Below are 20,519 nucleotides of genomic sequence, written 5' to 3'. Positions count from 1 at the left end.
TTAGGGCCTTGGCTGTGGGAATGCTGCAGAGGTTGAAATGGTGCCCCATGAAGCCCAGCTGAGGTAGGGAGGAGAGGTGAGGATGTGTGAAATTGGGGGCATGATTGGCAGGGAGCACTGCTGGTTTTTGTTGTATTCACTGGTCCCTGCACCTCCCTATAGGCTTCCCACCATGAACAAAAAATTGGAAAAATCACGCATCCCAGGGATTTGTCATTTTTGTTGACTGTAAAACAGACAGATAAGCCCTTTCTTATTTATAGAAACATTCACGTCCTCCCATCCTGCCCTGATAAACTTTGGAAGGGGTTCTAACTCTGTGTTACTACCACCAGTGGAGATGGGGAAAGTAGCTACTTCTAAAAAACAAGCAATGTACACTTTTCTAAATGGCATAGAGTTGAATGAGTGGAATTCTTAGTCAACATTATGAGTTACCTTGGCTGAATAAAAAAACTCACAGTGCTTTTGCACACAGTAGGTGATCAGTAAAAGTTTGATGGACTGAAATAATCAAGCTTCTTCCTAAGAATGACTAATTACGAGCCATTGCATAGAGTACCAATGATTTTTTTTAAGAGTTTTTTTTTTTTTTTTTATTAGAGTGAGAGTGAGCACAGGCAGACAGAGTGGCAGGCAGAGACAGAGAGAGAAGCAGGCTCCCCGCCGAGCACAGAGCCCGATGTGGGACTCGATCCCAGGACGCTGGGATCATGACCTGAGCTGAAGGCAGCCGCTTAACCAACTGAGCCACCCAGGTGTCCCCCAATGATTTTTTTTTTAAAGGAGCCTTAAAAAGGATCAGAGTAAAGATCGAATCATCCACTTAGAATTTTTGATGAGAAGTAACTGTTGAAAGAGTACCTTATATTCGACTTCTTAGAACACATGATTTTTTTAATCAAAATAAATCCAGGTGACAAGAAACTCTTATTTTAAAAGCACGTCCTGGAGACACCAGTGTGGCCCAGTCAGTTAAGTGTTTGCATTTGGCTCAGATTGTGATCCCAGTTGTGATCCCGGGGACCTGGGATCAAGCCCCATGTTGTCATCTTCATGCGGCTCTGAGCTCAGGAGGGAGTCTAACGCTCTGTCTCTTTCTGTCTGCCCCCCCAACCCCCGACCCCTGCTTGCTAGCACTATCGCAAATGAATAACTAAAATCTTTAAAAAATAAATAAGTGAATAAAAACACCCCCTGAAGAGAATTCGTTTGGCTACTCTGACCCAAACTACCACTAGGCATTGTATGGAAGACAGTTGAATTGTAGGAACATTACTAAGCAAATTATTCATCCACACTGAGTTCCTAAAGTGGGAAATACATATCTCCTACCCCAATGTCACCACAGAAAAGAATGTAGACTGTGTCCTAAAATGAAAACAGAAATGCAGATAAATGAACTTTAAATGAGTACGTGAGCCCAACTTGTCCCTAATTGTGTTCAAGTAGCAGGACCCCACACTCAGGTGGATTTCTGAAAGCTTTTCTGGCTTTCAAAGCCGTATGAGTCAATTCATGTGTTTTAATTATCTAGGTTTGTTTTATTTCTTGTTATGTAGTTTTCTCATTTGTATCAACTCACACATTTTTGAAATTTTATAATTCAGTATAGTTTTGGTTATAGATTAAAGTTCACTGACTAATCTTTTTAGCATGTTCGACTGCTCCATGAGAGATACACAGAACCTGATGGCTTCCAAGTGTAGTTCAAACATCCAAAGCACTTGAGATTAGCACCATGTGAAGAAATTTTAAAATATTGTACTGCAATTAATTTTAAATAACTTAGCACTGCATATGTCAAGGAGAAAGCCATGATAGGATCCAAATGGAAATTCCTGAAAGTGAAATGATTCAGTACATTTAAATCATTTTATCTATCATAAAGATATAGAAGCAAAACATACATGATTATTTCTACTTGCAAAAGGCTTGAGTGAATTGGTAGAGAATCAGGTATCACTTGAGCTTTATGATGATCCTATGGGAAGTCTGAGAATCATTTTTTGGTTGGGCAAATGATAACTTCCCATATTCATGCAAGTTTGTTATAGGTTCAGAAACCAAGTTATTAGGGAAGAGTTATTGTCAGTGTGTAAGGATTTAAAGGGGCACCTGGGTGGCTCAGTCACTTAAGTATCTGCATTCAGCTGAGGTCAGATCTGAGAGTCCTGGGATGGAGTCCCCTGTCCCTCAGGGAGCCTACTTCTGCCTCTCCCTCTGCCCCTCCCCCTGGCTCATGTGCTTGTGCTTTCTCTCTCTCCTCTCTCAAATAAATAAATAGAATCTATTTTAAATGTAAGAGTAGAAGCTTTAAAAAAAAAAAAGTCTCTATATATGTATATATAAATCCTGTATATAATATATATATTATATAGCTATCATGTATCTATAATATGTGTGTATGTGTATGTATATATATGTGTGTGTGTGTGTGTGTGTGTGAAGTATTGTTTTAAATCCTAGGACTTTGGACCTAGACTAAATTCTTTAAGGATACCTTAGTCAGTAGCTCCTAAAACACGATGTTTTCTAATGCTCTGGATGACATGTGGATCAAGGTCTAAAGATAAAACATTGCTTGTAGCCTTCAGTGGTAAGGGTTGGCCAAGTCACCAAAGAGAAACATTTGTGACTCTTAGTGGGCTATTTGCGGTCATTTATAAAATAAAGAAGAGACAGTCTTCGACTTATAATGATTATTGCACTCATGTTTTACTAATTGCACTTATAATTGGCAGTAAGTAAGAAAATATCATCCAGCCCCTTTTGATGGGATAGGGTCCCGGGCTTGAATGCAGCCAAAAGACCAACCACTGAATTGCCCATAATCTATTTCAAATTAGAATTCTAGGGCTGCAAAGAATCTTTACAAGCTACCTCCTTTTATCTTTACAAGCTAACATGCCCCTCATTCTGGTCCAGAAAACAGGCCTTCTGACCTCTGTAGGGTCTTCCCTTACCCTATGGAGTAGACCACTATCCTGTCTTCCAGTCTCCCCAAAGCCAGAGAATCCACCCAAAATATCTGTTAACCTCTCCCAAGATGGGCCCTGTTGTATTTCATGACCCTAAGAGAGCTATTTTTTCACTTTTTGTTTTCCATTCCATTTCAACAAACATCTATTAGTACCTATATGTTCCAGATACTGTGCTGTCTGGCAATAAAAATAATGAGGCAGGAAATAAAAGGAGGTAGTCAGTGCAATTCTTTCCCCAGTTTATATACTTTCGAAAACCTGCTTCTGTGCAGTGGGCTGTTAGAGAATTATTGCTCTTATAATTTACAAGGCATTTAAAATCACGCCACTCAGTCCTCATAATCTCAAAACTCAGGCGTTTAGAAGATGAGGAGAAGCAACGGGCCTTGCCCAATGGCCAAGCGAGGTCTCAGACCCAGACTTGCTAATAATACCTTTGCCTCCTTGGCTTGTACCTCAGCTGCTTCTGTTAGAACTGTCCTTTCTGTTCACAGGGAGGAGGACACCAGGCCTGATTAGCAATACCGTTCAGCACTATATGTGAAATTGTTTCTGTGGGGAAAATCTGATTCAAAAAAGCTATTTTGGTATTTTTCCCCTTTCCCAACAATGCCAATTATACAATAACAGTGCCCCATTTCTCTTAAAAGGACTCTGTCTCAGCCTCCCACAGCTCCCTAGAAACGCGGCTCCCCGCCATTGCCGCCAACAGTTAGCATCCCAGCTCCTGTAAATTTTGTTACGAGGCCACATTTAGTGGCACTGATTCATGCTAACAGAGAGTAAAAGCAATTAGGTGTGTGTATAATAACGTGCTGCTGTACTTTGATTTCACCAGGAGATAGGACTCAATCAAGAGGAGATGCCCCAGAATCTTGATCATGTTGTTATTAGCCGCATAGACGGAGAGCTCCCTGAGAACAGAGACCTTACCTTTTAAACTTTTGTGTCTCTAGGTACACAGGGCCAGAGGGACACAGTAGGTGCATTAATGAATGCAGTGACTTCATGAATGGAATGAGTAGGCCCAAGGTCAAGGAACTAAAAAGGAAGCAGTTAACTGTTTTGGGGAGATGTTCCGCTGTCGTTTTCCCCTTCAGTTAGGAGTAGTGGTGTGAACACTGCTAACCCTGCAGAAACCCAGACTTGTCCAAAATATCAGTTCTAGTCCTCACCAGGGGTGCAATTCATAACACACTGATGGATGGCCCTGTTTTCTCAAATGCTTCAGGATAAAGACCAAAAAGAAACACCCCCCCCCCCTCCCCGCCAATATCCTGATTTACCCAGCCACAGACTCTTTAACCTTCTCATGAGGTGTCTCCATTTCTTAGGCAAATTGTTACTACGCCATTCTCACTCCGGTTCTTTCCCAGAATTATTTTCTGGTTATGGATGTGACACGGGTCCAGTCATTTGATTTTTGAGAGTTTGGTTGTATAGTCAGTGGATTCAAATCTCTTCCACTTGTGTTTTCTCCGTGCCCCTCGTCCCTGGCCTCCCCTCTGAGTCCCCTTTCCTCCTTTTTGCCTTTTCAAGCGGGAAGCAGTCACGGCACACCCCACCACCTTGTCATCCCAAATTCCATGGGAGCCCGAGCTCTGGGGGTCTTCTTGAGGCTTTAACCTTACTTTTAGACAGTTGTCATTATCTTTGTCTAAAGGTCATAGCTAAATTGAATAAAAGGAAAGCTGTGTTTTCCTGTCGATGCACAAAGGCAGTATTGACTTCCCTAATCCAGTTTGCTGAGGGGTGAGAGAATTAAATTAGATATCTAAGCACAGAAATTGAGAGCCTTTGAAAACAAAGATAAGGAGACAAGACTGTATTTTCCCTTTTCCTGGGAGCTCTGAACTCAAGATTTTGCAGGTGTGTCACCTGATCCATGGCCTGCATCGATCAAAACTGTGCCAGTGCATATTTAATTAGCAAGGGGACCCTGGATGCATTATAGCCATCATCCCTATATTGAATGGACTGTCAGACTTTCCGCACACTTCTCCACCCACACCCTCCTCTCCAGCCCACCCCCTCCCTTGCCTCCTTGTTTGGGAAGCTTCTGCATTTTGTCTGAGCAGCTAAAAAGTTTCTTTGTTTTTAGCTGCTGATGCATACAGCACCGCTGAGGAGAATACAAACAAGTAGAGTCCTAAAGTGTTTATTTTGTCTAGGAAGACAAGCTTAAACCAATTCGATTCCTCTCGTAAGATCCTTCAAACCCTGTAGAAAACCAACAAGAAAAATGAGAAGAAAAGAAAGAACACTGTTCCATTCTTCCTGTACAGAATTTTTTTTAAAGAGTTGGTTATAGTAGGATTAAAAAAAAAAAATCCCAGGATAAGGATAAATAATAATAGGATTAAAGACTACTTTTTTATTATGATAGAAAAGTATTTTCTTTTTTAAAAAAATCTGTTTTTGATGGTTAGGTAGGGCATATTTAGCAGTTTTTTAAATTTATCAGTCCAGTTAGCATGATAAAATGAAAAAATTCACCATTCTGCCTTGAGTCTGTCATGCCCTTAGGAGAACCAATGAATGTAGAAAAGTTATTTAAGATAGAAGGTGGGCAAAAAGTTAGAGCTCTATGATTTTTTTTTTTTTTTTTTTTAAGTTTCAAAGGTTTCATGGAAACACTGTTGGTGGGGATTCTTAAAGCAACAGGAGGTTTGGAGTTTGCCTCAGACAGGTTATTTCATGGGATTATGGTCACCGTTCATTTTCACACAGGTTACAAAGCCTGAATACCCAGACAGAGTGTTGTCTGATAAACAGATGTAATGCACCAAGTCTGCTTAGAATAAAGAGCAACAGACTGTGAGCACATGTTTAGGACTCATTTAAACTAATCAGCATAGTCTAGCTCATAGTTCTGTCTCTAGTCTACTTTTGAGGTAGCTTCTTGCTGGTAAAGTAAAAAGGAATTTTTTTTTCCCCTGCTACAATTTGCTGCAGAGACTCATGGGAAATTCATTTGCATACATCTTGTTACAAAGACTGACTACTTCCTGGCTTAGACAAAGTGTTGCCTGATAAACAGACTTAACACACAAATGTCTGTCTGGAATAAACAACGGCAAGCTGAGATTTACATTTCCATTATCAGAGATAATCTCTTTCCCAGTATATGGGAATTAAGAACCTTTCCTTTTAAATCAGGTCCATGATACTGATGTTTTATACCAGAATCACATCATATGTGGTTGGGTCTGATTTTTAAAAAGAAACAAAAAAACGCATTTGGATGAAAAGATTTATATTGCTGTGGTAAATGTACATTTCTTTTTTGGGGGGGACCTTATAGTTTTAAAACCAGGTTTTCTTGTATTATTTTAGTTGATCTCTACAACAGTCCTGTTAAGTTAGGTAACATGATGATTACTGTCCCCATTTTACAGATGAGGAAACAGCTCCAGAGCAGTTACATAGTTGAGATTTTTTTCACACTTTTTTTTTTTTTGGTCATTTCATACTCCTTTCAGTAGTAAAATATGAATGCAAGAAAAGCTAATATTTAGTGTATATCCTGAGCTTACATGTCCCCCGTAACAGGGGTCACTTTGTTATTGTAATACATTTATAGATATTCAGATACAAGAAAATAATGCATATAGATAGGCTATAACTCAGCTGTGCATCATTTTCATTTGACACATTTGTTTTTATAACATGAAAGTATACAGAGAAGTTTTCTATTTTAAGTTGTGTAGATGATTATTTGAGTAATCTTCAAGTATATATTCTTCTGTTTAAGAACTCTAACAACTTACTGTTCTAATTAATTATTTTTGTGTGAAAAAAGTGACTAAAAAGGGAATGTAATCACTTTTAAAGCACATCTTTGTTTATACATGAGTGGGTAGGTGACCTGGTTGACTCAGTAACTTTGGAGTTCTGAATTGATCAACAGGTTACCATCATATTTCTTGTTGTGGGAAAAACAAAACTCAAAATGATTACCTGAATACTATGGTTTATTTTAGTCACAGACCCTTGTCAAAGAAGATGTAAGAAATTACAAATTTAGTATCGTGCTTGCAGATCTTTTATAATCTCCACATTCTTGCCCTTGACTTCATGTAGAACTTCACTGAAAAAGCTGATCATTACTTGAAATCAGCCTCGTTAAAAGATTGAAGGCTTAAGACTGAGTCATTTCGCCGTTACTTTCAGAGTGACTGAATCTGTCATTTTTAAAGCTTAGAAATGATTCCCCCTCACTGTCATAACACAATAGTTACGCCATTTTATTTTTTTCTCAACGTGTTAAAACTATATCATTCCACAACCTCCTTGTGCACATAGAAAAATAACACATTTATGAGTAGGTGATAAGACAGTTGACTCACTCTTCAACCTAAACGGTCTCATCATCATACACAGTCCCGACTAAACAGATGGGCTCTGAATACCAGCACTAATGCCAAAAACTCTAATTCCTGCAAATTTAATATTTCACAAATTCTTCTTCAGGAAGACATTTAAAAAAAATTTTTTTTAAGAAAAAAAAAATGGTAGTAACCTAGATTATGTAACACTCTTCTAAGTATGCCCTGAAAATGCAGTCCAGGGGAATGGCTAATAGGTAGATCTCCAAGCAGCTGGCAGCCCCCGGGGTGGTATGGTGGAGTCCTTCCAAGTCAATGCTGCATGAACACAGCCTTCCTCCTCCCTCCGAGTCTGGATTAGAGGGGAGGAAGACCCTCGTGTGCACGCTAGCCTCATTCTTTTGGAACAAGGGCTTTTCCTCTGCTATATCTCCCCATCTCCCTTCTGGTGAAGGACTTCGTGACTGCGGTTATCTCACGCACACACTTATCCATACAAACACTCCCTTCTAGCTTACTGGGAAAGTTATGGAGATCAAAGTCTGTATTTTATAGCCAATCAAGATAAGACTTCCCATTTAAAGGCCTGTGGAGTGTTTCCATTTTGGAAGCTAAGAAAACTTGGTTGGTGGGAGTCACCTCATGATTTATCTGTGTTAAAAACTAGGTTATTGCATGTTAATTTTTTATTAAGTGGGTCCCAACTGTGCACATTAATTGACATTAAATATTGGTTTGGTTATTCACTGAGCTTAAAGGATTTTATCTATTCTCTGAAAAGCTAATAATAAGTGAATATATTTAGTGGCCCCAGACTGAATGAAGGTATTATAAATCTGTTTGTTCTTCACCAGACCATGATGGATAATGTTAGGGTTAGCTGATGGTATGGTATTCATGAGTGTTCACATGCAAGCTACAAAACTATATACATAAGTGCACCTAGACACGACATTCTGCCTTAATCAGACAAAGGTATTTCAGATAATTTCCTCACACCTCAGTCTTTAAGGTCATGGGGATACTGGGGAAAAATAGATAATAGCCTTAAATATTTAAAGTCTTAGAATATTTCTTTTGTAACTAAGCTCTAATGACTAATAAACAAATGTGACTATCATAACCGTTTGCCCTTCCAGATTTCTTGACTATCATAACATGCTGTGATACTGGAGGGTCCCGGTAGAGTAACTCTAAACCTTACACTAGCAATCACAGGGAGAACTGTTTTTCCATCATAACTTCCTGAATGTAGAAAAAATGAATCTTGGTGTGTTTTGGCCTCATTTGCAAAGAACTCTGTCTTCCTGAACCATGAGAAACAAAACTTACCTGAATTTTGAGTATCCTTAAGGACTACAATTGTGGAGTGTAACTGTTAATTATACTCAGAGTATAATTACCCCTGGTCCTTATTTTCTTTTCTTCCAGAAGTGCTCCTAACTCTTCATTTCTTTGCACCAGAGTATTCATTCCTGTCTTTGCCTTTTCTTTTCACACTACAAACAACTGGAAACTCTTTTTAGGTGGAATTTTCACTTTTTTTTCTTTCAGCTGACTAACTCATTTACGTTCCTGGATGCGTCTATCTACCTTTCCACTGGGGAGACTTAGAACTGGACACGGAAGTTTAACAGAGGCTTTTGAATCTTCATTTTTAGCCAAATCATAATGCAGGGAGGGAGGTTGGAACTTAAGTGGAATTATTTTTCTGGTGGAACCAGAATTTGTCCCTTTATGGTCCATAGACTTTTGTTGATATCATGATAACCAAATAGGAATTACACTGATTTGTGTCAGGGTGGGAAGAATTCTTCACCACGTCATGTCTGTTCTTCTTTATCAATTTTTCGCCACAGCAGCTGTTGGGATTTTGAGGCACTCCTCAGGTGTCAGAATATGGCAGATTTCTTTAAGCTTCGTATTTTTTGATGTGTGGAAAGGTCCTCCGCCATCCATCATTGTAGACTGTACACATTTCTGGGGCGCCTTCTCTGGGTCAGACACTGTCCTCAGCTCTTATTCCTCCGAGAAGCCTCTTGTGGTGTGTGCCGGCCAGGGCATCATGAAAGGTGGTTGTCTGCAACTGCTAACCACTGAGCAAGATTTCCCAGCCAACGAACCTGTCTCTCCTTTGCCAGGCCCCACGAAGGGGAACGTCAAGCAGAAATAGAGGCCTTTTATTTGCCCTCCTTCCTCAGCTTTTGAGTCTCAGTCCCCTTTAGGTATGACTTTAGTATGTTTTCTAGTCGCTGTCAGTGGCCCAGTGTTAGAAAACTGAACAACAAGTTACTTGTATTGAAAATTCATGTCTTGAGTTCAGCACTTAATGAATCCTTGGCCAGGCCAGGCACCCCTGGAAGGTACTGGGAACAAGAAAAGAGTGAGAAAGGAACTCTTTTTATAGAATTCAGATTCTCATAGGACATCATTTAAGATCCCCTGAGTATAACATAGTATAAATCACACTATAAGAGATGGATGTACAATGAAGGGACCAGAGAGGAGAAAGTTGAGCACAAGGAAGATTTAGCAACATTCCATCTTTGCTTCATGTCTAAAGAACATAAACTCCATGAAAGTGATGTCTGGGTTTTTTGCCTGCTTGGTTGTACCCTATTGACGTGTTTTTGTCATTCTTCCCCTTCCCAGAGGGAGTGTTCTCCAGAAGTCCATGCTTGGGGGGAGCAGAACTGAGGTTGGGGCAACTGAATGTGTGCATAAGTAGCAAATCCAGCACAGGGCTTCTGTTCCTGCATTGCACAAGCTTATGGAAGCGGAGACTGAGATGTAGACATTAGGATTTATTTTATTCCTTTCCCCAGTGATTGTATTGATAGTGAAATATCTTTGTCTGAGTACTCCAGCAATATATCTGTAGGCGCCATAAAAATGCATAGATAGATGGCTGCCAGTTCAATTAAGAGGTCTCAACCCAGCCTCCTATATGCAAACCCTGTCTATTTTAGGTTTAAATTTCTGCTCATAAATTTTTTAGAAGCCAAAAGAAACATTGCTTTTCAAGGTTACATTGAAGTCTGAGATTCCTTAAACAAAAGCAAGTCCCTAGATGGGGGAAAAAAAATTGATGACCCTAATGTACTTCCTCACAATAGCATTTCCAACTCCATCATTTAAACACATTTTAAGTAATATTCTCTTCATTGTGATATACAGATCTTCTGGCTTTCAACCAGGAACCAGAGAAGTCATGCCAGATATTAGATAGAAGCTATGAGATATGGCATCTGATTCCATGCAGTTGGGTCTGTTTTCTGGGGCATCTAATTCTTGCAGGTGGTGACAGTCAACTGACCATGTGATAATTGTCAAAAAAAAGTAAGCTATGAGGTTAACCTAGGTTTCTATACAAAGTATCAAAGAGAAAAGTAAGTTAGTTGGTAACCTTCATGATAGTGTTTCCATGTATATGCTTAAGGTCTACGGCCATACCACCCTGAACGCGCCCGATCTCGTCCATGTATATGCTTAAGAAAGCAATCACTCACTTATGTCAATTATGTATGGGTAGAAATTAATTTGCAGTTCTGGTCATCTGGTTGGCTCCATTCTTAACAGCATGGGTGACCGTTTGCATTGCCAGGGGAAGTGTCCATGAATCCTCAGCATAGAACATAGGCCCGGGACGGGGTAGTTCTGCTCCTTGTTGGTTCAAAAACGAAACGGCATTCAACAGCCCGAGTTTGAAAGCAACTACGGAAATTTTGAGATCATTTAAATTTTCTTGTAGGTCTTTGGCTCTGCCTACCCCTAACCAGGATAGTGTGTGTTTAGTATGCTGTCCTCAGTGGTTAGCAGTGTCTCCAGCTTTTGAATAAAACTGGAGAAATTAAATTCCGTTTTCAATTTGGCTAGAAGCCTCCCCCAGTGTGTGTATCTGAGCTTTCAGAAGAGCTCTGTAGCCCCTTTCATGCCAACTCTGAGTCTTTTCTTGCCTCTCAGTCATTTGCTGTTTACTTGTTTCTCTTTCTGTGGCTTGGAATTTTAAACTTTCTTTGATACACCTACGACCATCTTCTGTTGCTGTTCATGCCTCCATGAAGGTAAGGTGGTGAAGCAAGTGTAAAAGAAAAGTCAAAAGAGCAAAGAAATCCACTTTTACATTATCAAGAACATTGTTTTAATATCATTATCCTTCTTGCCTTACTGTTAGTGGATAAATATCAGAAGCGCAATGGCTTTTGCATATTTAGATTAATTGAGATGAAAAATGTTTTTCTGTTTGTTCATGAAGTGATTAATCCTGAAGATATTATACCTAGAGGAAGAATATCGGCTAAGCTCTCATATTTCCACCAGTTAGGTTTGCTGGTATTACTGCAACATAAATGTTCTGTTTGGCAGAATTTTATGTATCCTTTTTGGGATGCGATCAGGAAGAATTTTAACTTTCCCTAAAACAAAATTAAGTATTTTAAAAATTTTAGTTATAAATATCAACAGTTTAAAATTTGCTAGGACAAAAATAATAAAAGTATGCCGTTCTCCTAAAACATATTGAAATGCTTCTCAGACTATTTAATTTATAATTTTTAAAGGCAAAATTAGAGGATCTTTTTGAAAAAGGGAAGGTAGTCATGCCATATTTTTTAATTGCTTGCTATAAAAGTAATGTTAATTTATGGAGTTAAAATTTCAAATATGGACCAATATAAATTTGCATTTCCAATTTTTCAGTGCTGGCTCCGTATTTGATTTCAGGGATCATTCTGAAGGATTTCTCTCAAGTTATTTTTGAGCTATCATGCTTTTGTTTGTGTTTTCACTATGGTGATTGTTACAAAATGATAAAAGCTATCACCAGACTTAAATAAAAATTCACTTTTCACCTCTTTTGTTATTTGTACTTTGGGATCAGCATAGAATGTCTGCTGTAGTCACCAGGTTAAGATCATCTGAAAACTCAGAGATAGACATTTTCCTTATAATACTTCCCTATAATTAAAATCCTCATTTGCTTAAAAGCAGAGAGCCTTTCTTTTTTTTTTTTTTTTTTGCAGAGAGCCTTTCTAAAGTAATAAATTAGCATTTCTCGACCCAGGGTCACTAGGAGTGCTACTTCTTTTTGCAATATCTCCAAGAAAGAGAACAATGATGCTATAACTCTGTAGAAATAGAAGTCATATTTTCAGTTTAATCACAGTGAAGTGTCATGACCTTTTGACCTTGCACGGAACTTCTTGCTGAAACGTGGTCAAGTTTTAGACAGCCGATTCTCACCCTGTGAAGCCAAGGTAAAGTCACTAGCCAGACTTAACACAGATATAGAGGTTATTCTTAAAAAAAATATTTCTGTTTGTGCTTAGATAAGGTTCTATACTGTTTAAAGTCTCAGAATATGTTTCACAGCCCAAAAATTTACCCTTGAAATATGTTGCCCGATTTTTGTCTCCTCCCTCCAAAAAATGTCTAAGTATATTTACTTCTAATTCTGTGAGATTTTTTTGCTCTCACGTAATTTGATCTCATTTTTTAAATTAAATGTTATTTTGCCAAAAATGGTCCTGTTTAGCCTTTTTTTTTTTTTAAGTTCGGAAATGCTTATATTTTTTTAAGTAAAAAATTAATGGAATTCAACGAGGGTGTGCAAGAATCTGTTTTTGCAAACGAGTCCTCTTAGGAGCTCCCAAAGGCATCAGCACCAGAGGAAAATCATACTTGTAAAGTGGAGGCAACACGTCTCTTTCGGAAAGATGCCTTTGAGTGATCCTGTGATTTCAAGTGAACGCGCTAGAGTATTAGGACTCTCGTATTTCGTGGCGTTAGTCTGCTTAGTGTGTTGCTGTAGTACAGAGCTAAATATCAACAGAACTTGTTACTGTTGTTTGGGTTGCTTTTATATACCAGCTTCAAAATATGTTTTGACACTTTATTATGTTCTGAATCAAGCCTCAGATGTGTGTAATGAAGGATGAAGTCTTTATCAGACTCTAGTGTATAAATAATGAAGAAGAGCAGTTTGGAAATGGTTTCTGTGTAAGAGAATGGTTTCTGAAGTGTTTCAAGTTATGATCTGGCGTAAGTCAGACGCCGTGGAGGTGTACCCAGAACGGAGCCTCCTCTCCAAAGGCACAGGGCTGCTGCTGCCGCCGCTGCTTTTCTCCCTCTTTCTTCTCTTTCCCCCTCCCCCACTTTCCCCCCTCATTCATCTTGTCATTCCCATAGTGTTCTCGTTCCTAGTTTACATGCTGAACCTTTTGAGAAAGTCTGGCACCTCTGATCCACTTTCCCTCACAGACCCTGTAATTTTTGGCTGTATTTTTATGTTTTTCAGATTCAAGTCAATCTGAAAGTCCCAGCCAGCCAAGTGATGCTGACATTAAGGACCAGCCAGAAAATGGTAAGTTTAGTTGGCGACTCGAGCTGCTGCTTTCAGAGTCCAGCGGTAGCCAGGAGCCAACCAAGTACAAGGATTTTGGGGTCTGCCCTATGGGCAGCTCATAGTTAGGAACAACTTTGATGACTTAAGGTGGTCTCTGGATCGTTCTAGCAGCCCCGAGCCCTCCTCCATTCCTCTCCCAAACACCATCAGGGTACTCATGAGAACCTTAGTTTCCAGGAACATTGATGGCTGTGAGAGGTAGGGTGGATTTATCAGATCCGAATCTTCTACAGCACAAGCAAGGAGCCACTGCCTCTCTGTTTCATTTCTAGTTCCTTCTAAGGTGGCAAATGCCCCACCACCTTCTTCACCGGTGATTTAAGGTCATCGACTGACGAATACTTTCGTGGCCTTTCAGAGTTCAGCCCTTTCCTAATTGCTTTCAGAAAATGATCTCCGCCTTTGAAGGATTTTCCACTTTAAATTGTCTGAAATAAAATAGTAAGGCTACATGACAGTATTAAATTTCTAATTTGTATAATTATATAAATTTTCAGTTGCGGAAACTTGATTAACATAGAAAGCGCTCTTTATATACAAATTTATATATACTCTTATGTATACTCTTGTGAGTATCCGGTGAAGTACTGGATCTGTGGTATGCGATCCAAGTACAGAATAGATTGTTATAGGTTGGAATTTAAGATGGAGTAAAACTATCAGTTTCAGTAAAAACTGAAAAGTGAACTGGCAGTCCCTATCATATACTGAACATTGTACTATGTACTTTCCCGGATACCATCTCATAAAATTCCAAAGTGCTCTTCCTCAGTGATAGAACTAAAGGCTCTAATGGGGAGGCTTGACCTTCAGGGGCATGTGAAGGGCACACGGCATCGCAGTTAAAAGCTCAGGCTGTGGCATCAGGCCTGCGTTCAAATTCTGCCTCTGCTGTTTCTTACCTTTGTAACATTGATCAGGTTATTTAATCTCTCAAGGTATAAAGTTATTCTTCATCTTTAAAATAGTACAGTAATAATATATAATAAGAGCCTGCCTGTTGAAGAGCTAAATAAGATGCACATATTCATATAGCTTATAAAGAATGGTTACTCTTCAATATTACTTATTATTTTTCTTGTCTGTATCATCCTTTCCCATATTGGTTTTTCATCTACTTAGAGTGACCTCATTCCTTTGGTCGCTCCTTTGTTGTGCTATACATTTTTCCGTTTTGATCTCTTGAAATAGAGATCTTTTGAAATAGATAAGGTAAACTGAATTATGTCGGTGCTGTGGGATGGAGGATGTTTACCACATTAGATACCCTCTCACTACAGACTTTGTTTCATTTCCCAAGCCTGGGAAATTCTTGATTTCATTGCTGGATTCTGTCATTAAATATGGACTCTCTGGCTATCCCTCTTCTTATTCTGTTGTTTTAATGGTATTTCCTCATCAAAGGTGTCTCTTCAAAGCGAGCATAAGAAAAGAGAGATTCCCACCACCCCCACCCCCGCCAAAGTCTTGTCTTTAGTGTCTTAGATAGCTCCATCTTATTCTTTGTTGAATTTTTAAAGGGATATATTTATACATTGGTTTCATCCTTTATTTCCACCTTATGGGTGATACCTTAAATGTTTCGTTTATCGATCATACTTCTCTATAATCGGCCTGAAGTTGTGTCTAGAGATACTCATTTTACTCTCATTTCATTTTTAAAACTTCGTGGTTGTACGGGTATGTGGTTCGTGTATTTAGGGCTGGCCGTCCCTCTAGCAGGCCTGCGATTCATCTGTCTTCATAAAATGGCCGACAAGCTGTTCACATGCAAATATAAATCGAGAGCATGAGAGAGGCCTGGCATGCCTTTCTGGAGCTGCCTGTAATACCAATATTGTGCATTTCCCATTCCAAAAAGCAACCAGGATGGAGTCTGGATTTCTTGGCCAAAGGCAGAGCTATTAGCCAAGTTCACTTTTAACCCCAGATTACTTGGTGCGACTTCAAGGATTCACGAGACTATTTGGGGCTAAAGATGGGGTGGGTAGGATTGTGTGAGTTCAAAGAAAGTATTAATATCTGGGGGAGAAAGTAATAGGTTTCTATGTTTCAAACTTCTCTTTATTTCAAAGAAAAAGAAGTAGAGACTACTTAGTCTTGGATGACTCTGATTGGAGTTTAGCCTGAGGAATGGCGGCCCACTCAGTTTCCTCTACCTGCCTTTTGTCAATCTCAAATGAAGTGATTGGAAGAAACATGATTTTACCTCTTTTCTAAAGACACAGAATCCCTAAAGGAAGAGAAATGAAGAGTTCAGGACCAGGTATTTACGTGCGTTAGAGAACTTTCTAGTGCATTAGAGGAGAACTTTCCAAAGCCATAAACTAGAACTTTCCACAACTTCCAAGAGTGATTTTTCTTTTTCATTATCCAGGTTATGGATGATGAGTTCCCGAAAGGTTTTTGTTTGTTTGTTTTGTTGTTGTTTTTAAAAAGGCAACTCTCATCAATGGAGCAACCAACATCTAACAACTTTGGGAATCTTGGTGGGTGAAGAAGTGACAGACTCTGGTCTTCAATTAAAGTGGGAACGTATTACATCTTCTTTATGCATATATGCTAGGGGAAATCATATTCTTTTTATCCTGGCTCTTGAGGAGAAAGGTAATGGGAAACGAATGGTATTTTCCTAGTAAACCATGGAGAATGAATAGACAAATGGCAACATGCCGTTTCATCCAAAGCCATAAACTAGGCCATGTAACTTTACCTAAAGTGGATGCAGCTGTTTCTTCCCGGTCCAGCTAGTCTGTTTTTTTCTGTGGAATTTTTGCTTTCTTTTCTTGTACTCCCTTAAGACTCAACTGTAAAAGGAAACAAATCTTTGTCCAATTAGAGTATTAGATGGGAATTTTGAAGGAATTATTTGAAGCCCAGAGATAAAATATCAGAATCTCTGAAACTCAAAATTGGTATAATATAATGATTAAAAACTCTGCCTCTAGAGTCAGACAGACCTGAGTTCAGATGAAATAATGGCTGGGTGACTTGGAATCAATTGCTGCTCCAAACTCAGTTTTCTTATCAGTAAAATAGGAATACTAAAAGAACATACTTCGTATTAAAAGGGAGAATACATACATGAAACAGCATCATGTCTGGTTCCTAGTAAAGATTCAAAGAAAAGTAGCCGTTATTACTCTTAGTTAAAGCTCCTATCCGTAAAGAGCATGCATATTGGAGAGGCCAAAAGCTGGGAGGTTTGGAACAGAAGGGGAAAAGTGTCAGAAAGAAACCAAGACTTTTTTTAGAGAGGGACCTTTTGTAGGTACCTACTATGTTCTGAAGTGTCAGATATGAGTCTCCTTTATCTGTCTACAGCCCCCACAGTGCCACACCTATTTTATTGTGTGGACTGTTCCTCACGGTCTGTTCACCTCCTAGTTGACTTACCACAGCAGTGATTCAGAGTTGCCAGGACCTTCAGAATGAGTGCTCCCAGAGAAGGTGCTTCTGGAAAGAAGAGGCCCCACCTAGATGGCTTTAATTTTAGCTGAGTCTTTCCTTGGCACCAACCATGTAGAATCTGGCTTATTAAAAACTATAAGCTGATTAAGGGTCCGGTTCATGACCAGTTCCTTTTAAAACAATCTTGCAGAGCATATAGCTCTGTGCCTTGACCTCAGCAGGTGCCTGGTATTTATTTGCTTAATGAATAGAATTAATAAGTAGATGAATATGTTCTCATTATCCCCAAGTATTTTGTGTCTGCTCACTGTTGATTGACCAAAAGGTTCTTAAAGAAACAAATATCAAAAATTAAAAAAAAAAAGAAAGAAAGAAAGAAAGAAAAAGAAAAACGGAGATGCAAAAGATCTAACTTGGGTGTGGGGGAGAATCGCATACGGACTTGTGGGCGCACATGCGCAGATAGGACTGATGGTGCTAGGAAGCCGAAGCCAGAGGCTATGCTGATGACCACGGTAGATCAGGTGGTACCTCTGCCCCTCCCACGTGAGCAGGTGTGAACGAAGCTATGAAGTACCATCCTGTTAGCTTATGCTTGCTTACCTTAGGGGATGAAATTCTTACAGAGTTCTCAGCTCTGACGGGAATTATGCCTTTAGTTCTTCTGCTTCTTGCCGAAACCCCATCTCTGGCTTTGCAAGAGACTCTGAAGGCGATGAGCCTTATTGGTTGGGCTTCGACTTAGAACATCGACTTAAGTCACCTTCACGAATTCCCGACAGGTACTTTGGCTGCTATTAACAGTTTTTATAGGGACAGAACATTTGAAATGACTGCTCAGTATTTACGGGACCGGTGAACAGTCCCCTAAAGCTTGTGTTCTGTGGTGCTTCAGGTCAGTCATTCATGAGGGAATAGCTCACGTGATAACCCTCCTAAATTCAAGTCATGCATCTGTAGGGCCACACCGAGTCCCTGTCTGAGGGAATGGCATCGTCCGGCTTTGGCGCTCAAAGCGCACTCCCTGCTGGGACTCGCTGCGAAAACACCCTCCACTGAAAAAAAGAAGAAAATATGGGATTCCCTTGCCAGAAAAAGAAAAGCTGTGTTCATATGTTTTCCCCCCTCTATTTACTGTACTGTCTCATCACCTGCACCAATTACTATTAATAACCTCTTCTTTGTGGTTTTTAAAATGTGATATTTATAACAGGAAAGCAGGGTTGGTATTTGGATTATTTCCTTCAGGCGTAATCATGTTTGTTCTTCCTCATTTGTCTGGTGGTCGCCCATATGTTGGTGGTGTAAACCCTCAGATGGGCCTTTGCAATCAGTGGAAAGCCATTAATCATGATGCTTGCCCCAGATTTTGAAAATTTCCAGCTCTACCTGCCAATTTGAAAATCACCCTAGAGAATTGGTTGAGTGTGGCTCTCCCAGTCACCAACGTCATTTGTGTCATTTCCATCTTGTATTGCCACGCTAGATATTGTTGCTAAACGTTGCTAGATGAGCAAGGAATGTACTCCAACCACAATCACATCTCCCTAGTTATCCATTAACCCATTTCTGTGAGTATTTTGAATATTTCAATACTTATGAAATAACTTTCAAAACTACTAACTTGCTGGCTTAAGATTTTATGTGTGGGGTCCACTTTGTAATTTGGGGGTGAGAGAAGAGAACTGTAAATTTCTATTTCTCTTATGGATAAACACTGTTTTGTCTGATAGTATGCTCTTAACACCTTGGAGGCCCTGTCCTTTCACATTTTTTCACTACCTCCTCAAATATATAGGGGGTATTTTGCAGTGTTACAATATTAATATGTAGCAGACAGGCAAAATAAGAGTCATAATTCTAAACCCTAAGAATTGTCTCTTACTACTGGTTGGATTGCCCATTTTAGGAACCGTTTTGATTAATGGGATCATTTTAGGAATTTTGGAGGCAATACAGTCTTATAATTTGCACTTTCCTGGGAAAGCAGAAGCACTGTAGCATCATTGACTTGTAAATACAATTTATCAATATTTCATCATTTGCATGAGTTTCTTTGACAATTACCTAGCAACAGTTATTCTCCACAGTGCTTGTTCCAAAAACACTGCAGGGACAGACTCAGTGGAATGACCCCCAGAATAGCAGCAGTATCAGTAATGATCAATATTCTAAACCACGTAAAGGTCCCAACTTAGGGAGACATTCAAACCTAAACGCCTTCTGGTTTCCAGATCTAAATAATTAAATTCGGACTGATGAATTTTCAGCAATGTGATGGAGCCGGTCTCTCTCCTTGAAGAGATGGGAGAACCAGAATTTGGTTTGATCTAAAAATGTCATTCTGAGTCCAGGTGAATCGTGCTTTCTTAAATATTGGTAGCAGATGTGACCCATCATTATTTGCACAGGCTCTTTAGAAATGCCTCCAGACAAAGGAAATTCTTGGATCTTGCCTTTTGAAAGATGAGGTACCCAGTGAGGTTGCAGGCTTCACCCCACCCCCCACCCCACGTGCATCCCGCAGTGTAGACCAGGTTAAACTTTACCACAGGACCCACTGTCAATAAGGAGCTCTTTCAACTGAAAAATAAAGAGGAAATTTGTAGTCGTTCTTAAAAAGTAGTTTACCTCACACATTATGGGTATTTTATTGTCTACATATAGAGGATAACTAGCTGAACAGACTTTAAGTGGTTGGCTAGTGGCCAAAATAAGGGAGTGTTTTAGACCGCGTTCCCTGATGTCTAAATTCTCAAATGGACTGGATGGGTGGTCTAGTTTAGACATCTTCTCTCCGCCACCTGCCCTCCCCACCCTGTCCCTCACACACAAATAGTTATAGAAGAAAGAAGAAATAAAGGGATTTCTTTCTGGTCCTCATTTGTGCCTGTAACTCTTATCCCAGGAGACACAACCATTTGAGTGCCTATTGGATGTTAGATTCTAAGTAGAAAGGCATTTTTAAGTGTTTATTTATAATGTATATGGGATTCTGTAAATCTGTCCATAGATCTTGAGTCCCAAAATGGGAGGCAATAGAACTCATGTAGTATTTGAATTGGACTCAGAAAAGAAAGCAAATGAGGAGCCGTCATCAAGTCACAGTGTGGTAGAAGGTGCACCTGGTGTTTGTCTGCAGTCCCATCTGCTGCTGTTCGGTTTTCCCTGTGATCTGAGCCCGAACAACTCGGAGAGGACCCTTTGACAGAGAAGGACCTTAGAAGGACCTGCAGGGTACTTTTAATGGTCACTTTAGCATACCTCTCCATCGATTAAAAATCAGCACGGTGAGCTATCAGGGAGGCTCATTCAGGTCAAGAATAGTGTATGAGCCTTCCTTGCCACAAATAATAGGGTCTGATTTGACACTGGAGTGTGAATTTGTTGATT

At 39.5% G+C, this 20,519-nt stretch overlaps 1 protein-coding gene across 3 annotated transcripts in view; it reads left to right on the top strand.

Annotated features, from left to right (window-relative positions):
- Window positions 1-20,519, top strand: part of NFIA (nuclear factor I A) — a 361,469-nt gene that overhangs the window by 174,475 nt on the left and 166,475 nt on the right. For all 3 annotated transcript variants that reach the window (XM_046007063.1, XM_046007071.1, XM_046007054.1), the window contains exon 3: window positions 13,608-13,673. In XM_046007063.1, the coding sequence (XP_045863019.1) occupies window positions 13,608-13,673 (66 nt within the window). The remainder of the gene's footprint in view (window positions 1-13,607; window positions 13,674-20,519) is intronic.

The sequence above is a fragment of the Meles meles genome, chromosome 1 (assembly GCF_922984935.1).
Source record: "Meles meles chromosome 1, mMelMel3.1 paternal haplotype, whole genome shotgun sequence".
Taxonomy (NCBI): domain Eukaryota; kingdom Metazoa; phylum Chordata; class Mammalia; order Carnivora; family Mustelidae; genus Meles; species Meles meles.
The sequence above is the reverse complement of the archived record's forward strand: the minus strand, read 5'-3'. Positions and strand labels throughout refer to the sequence as shown.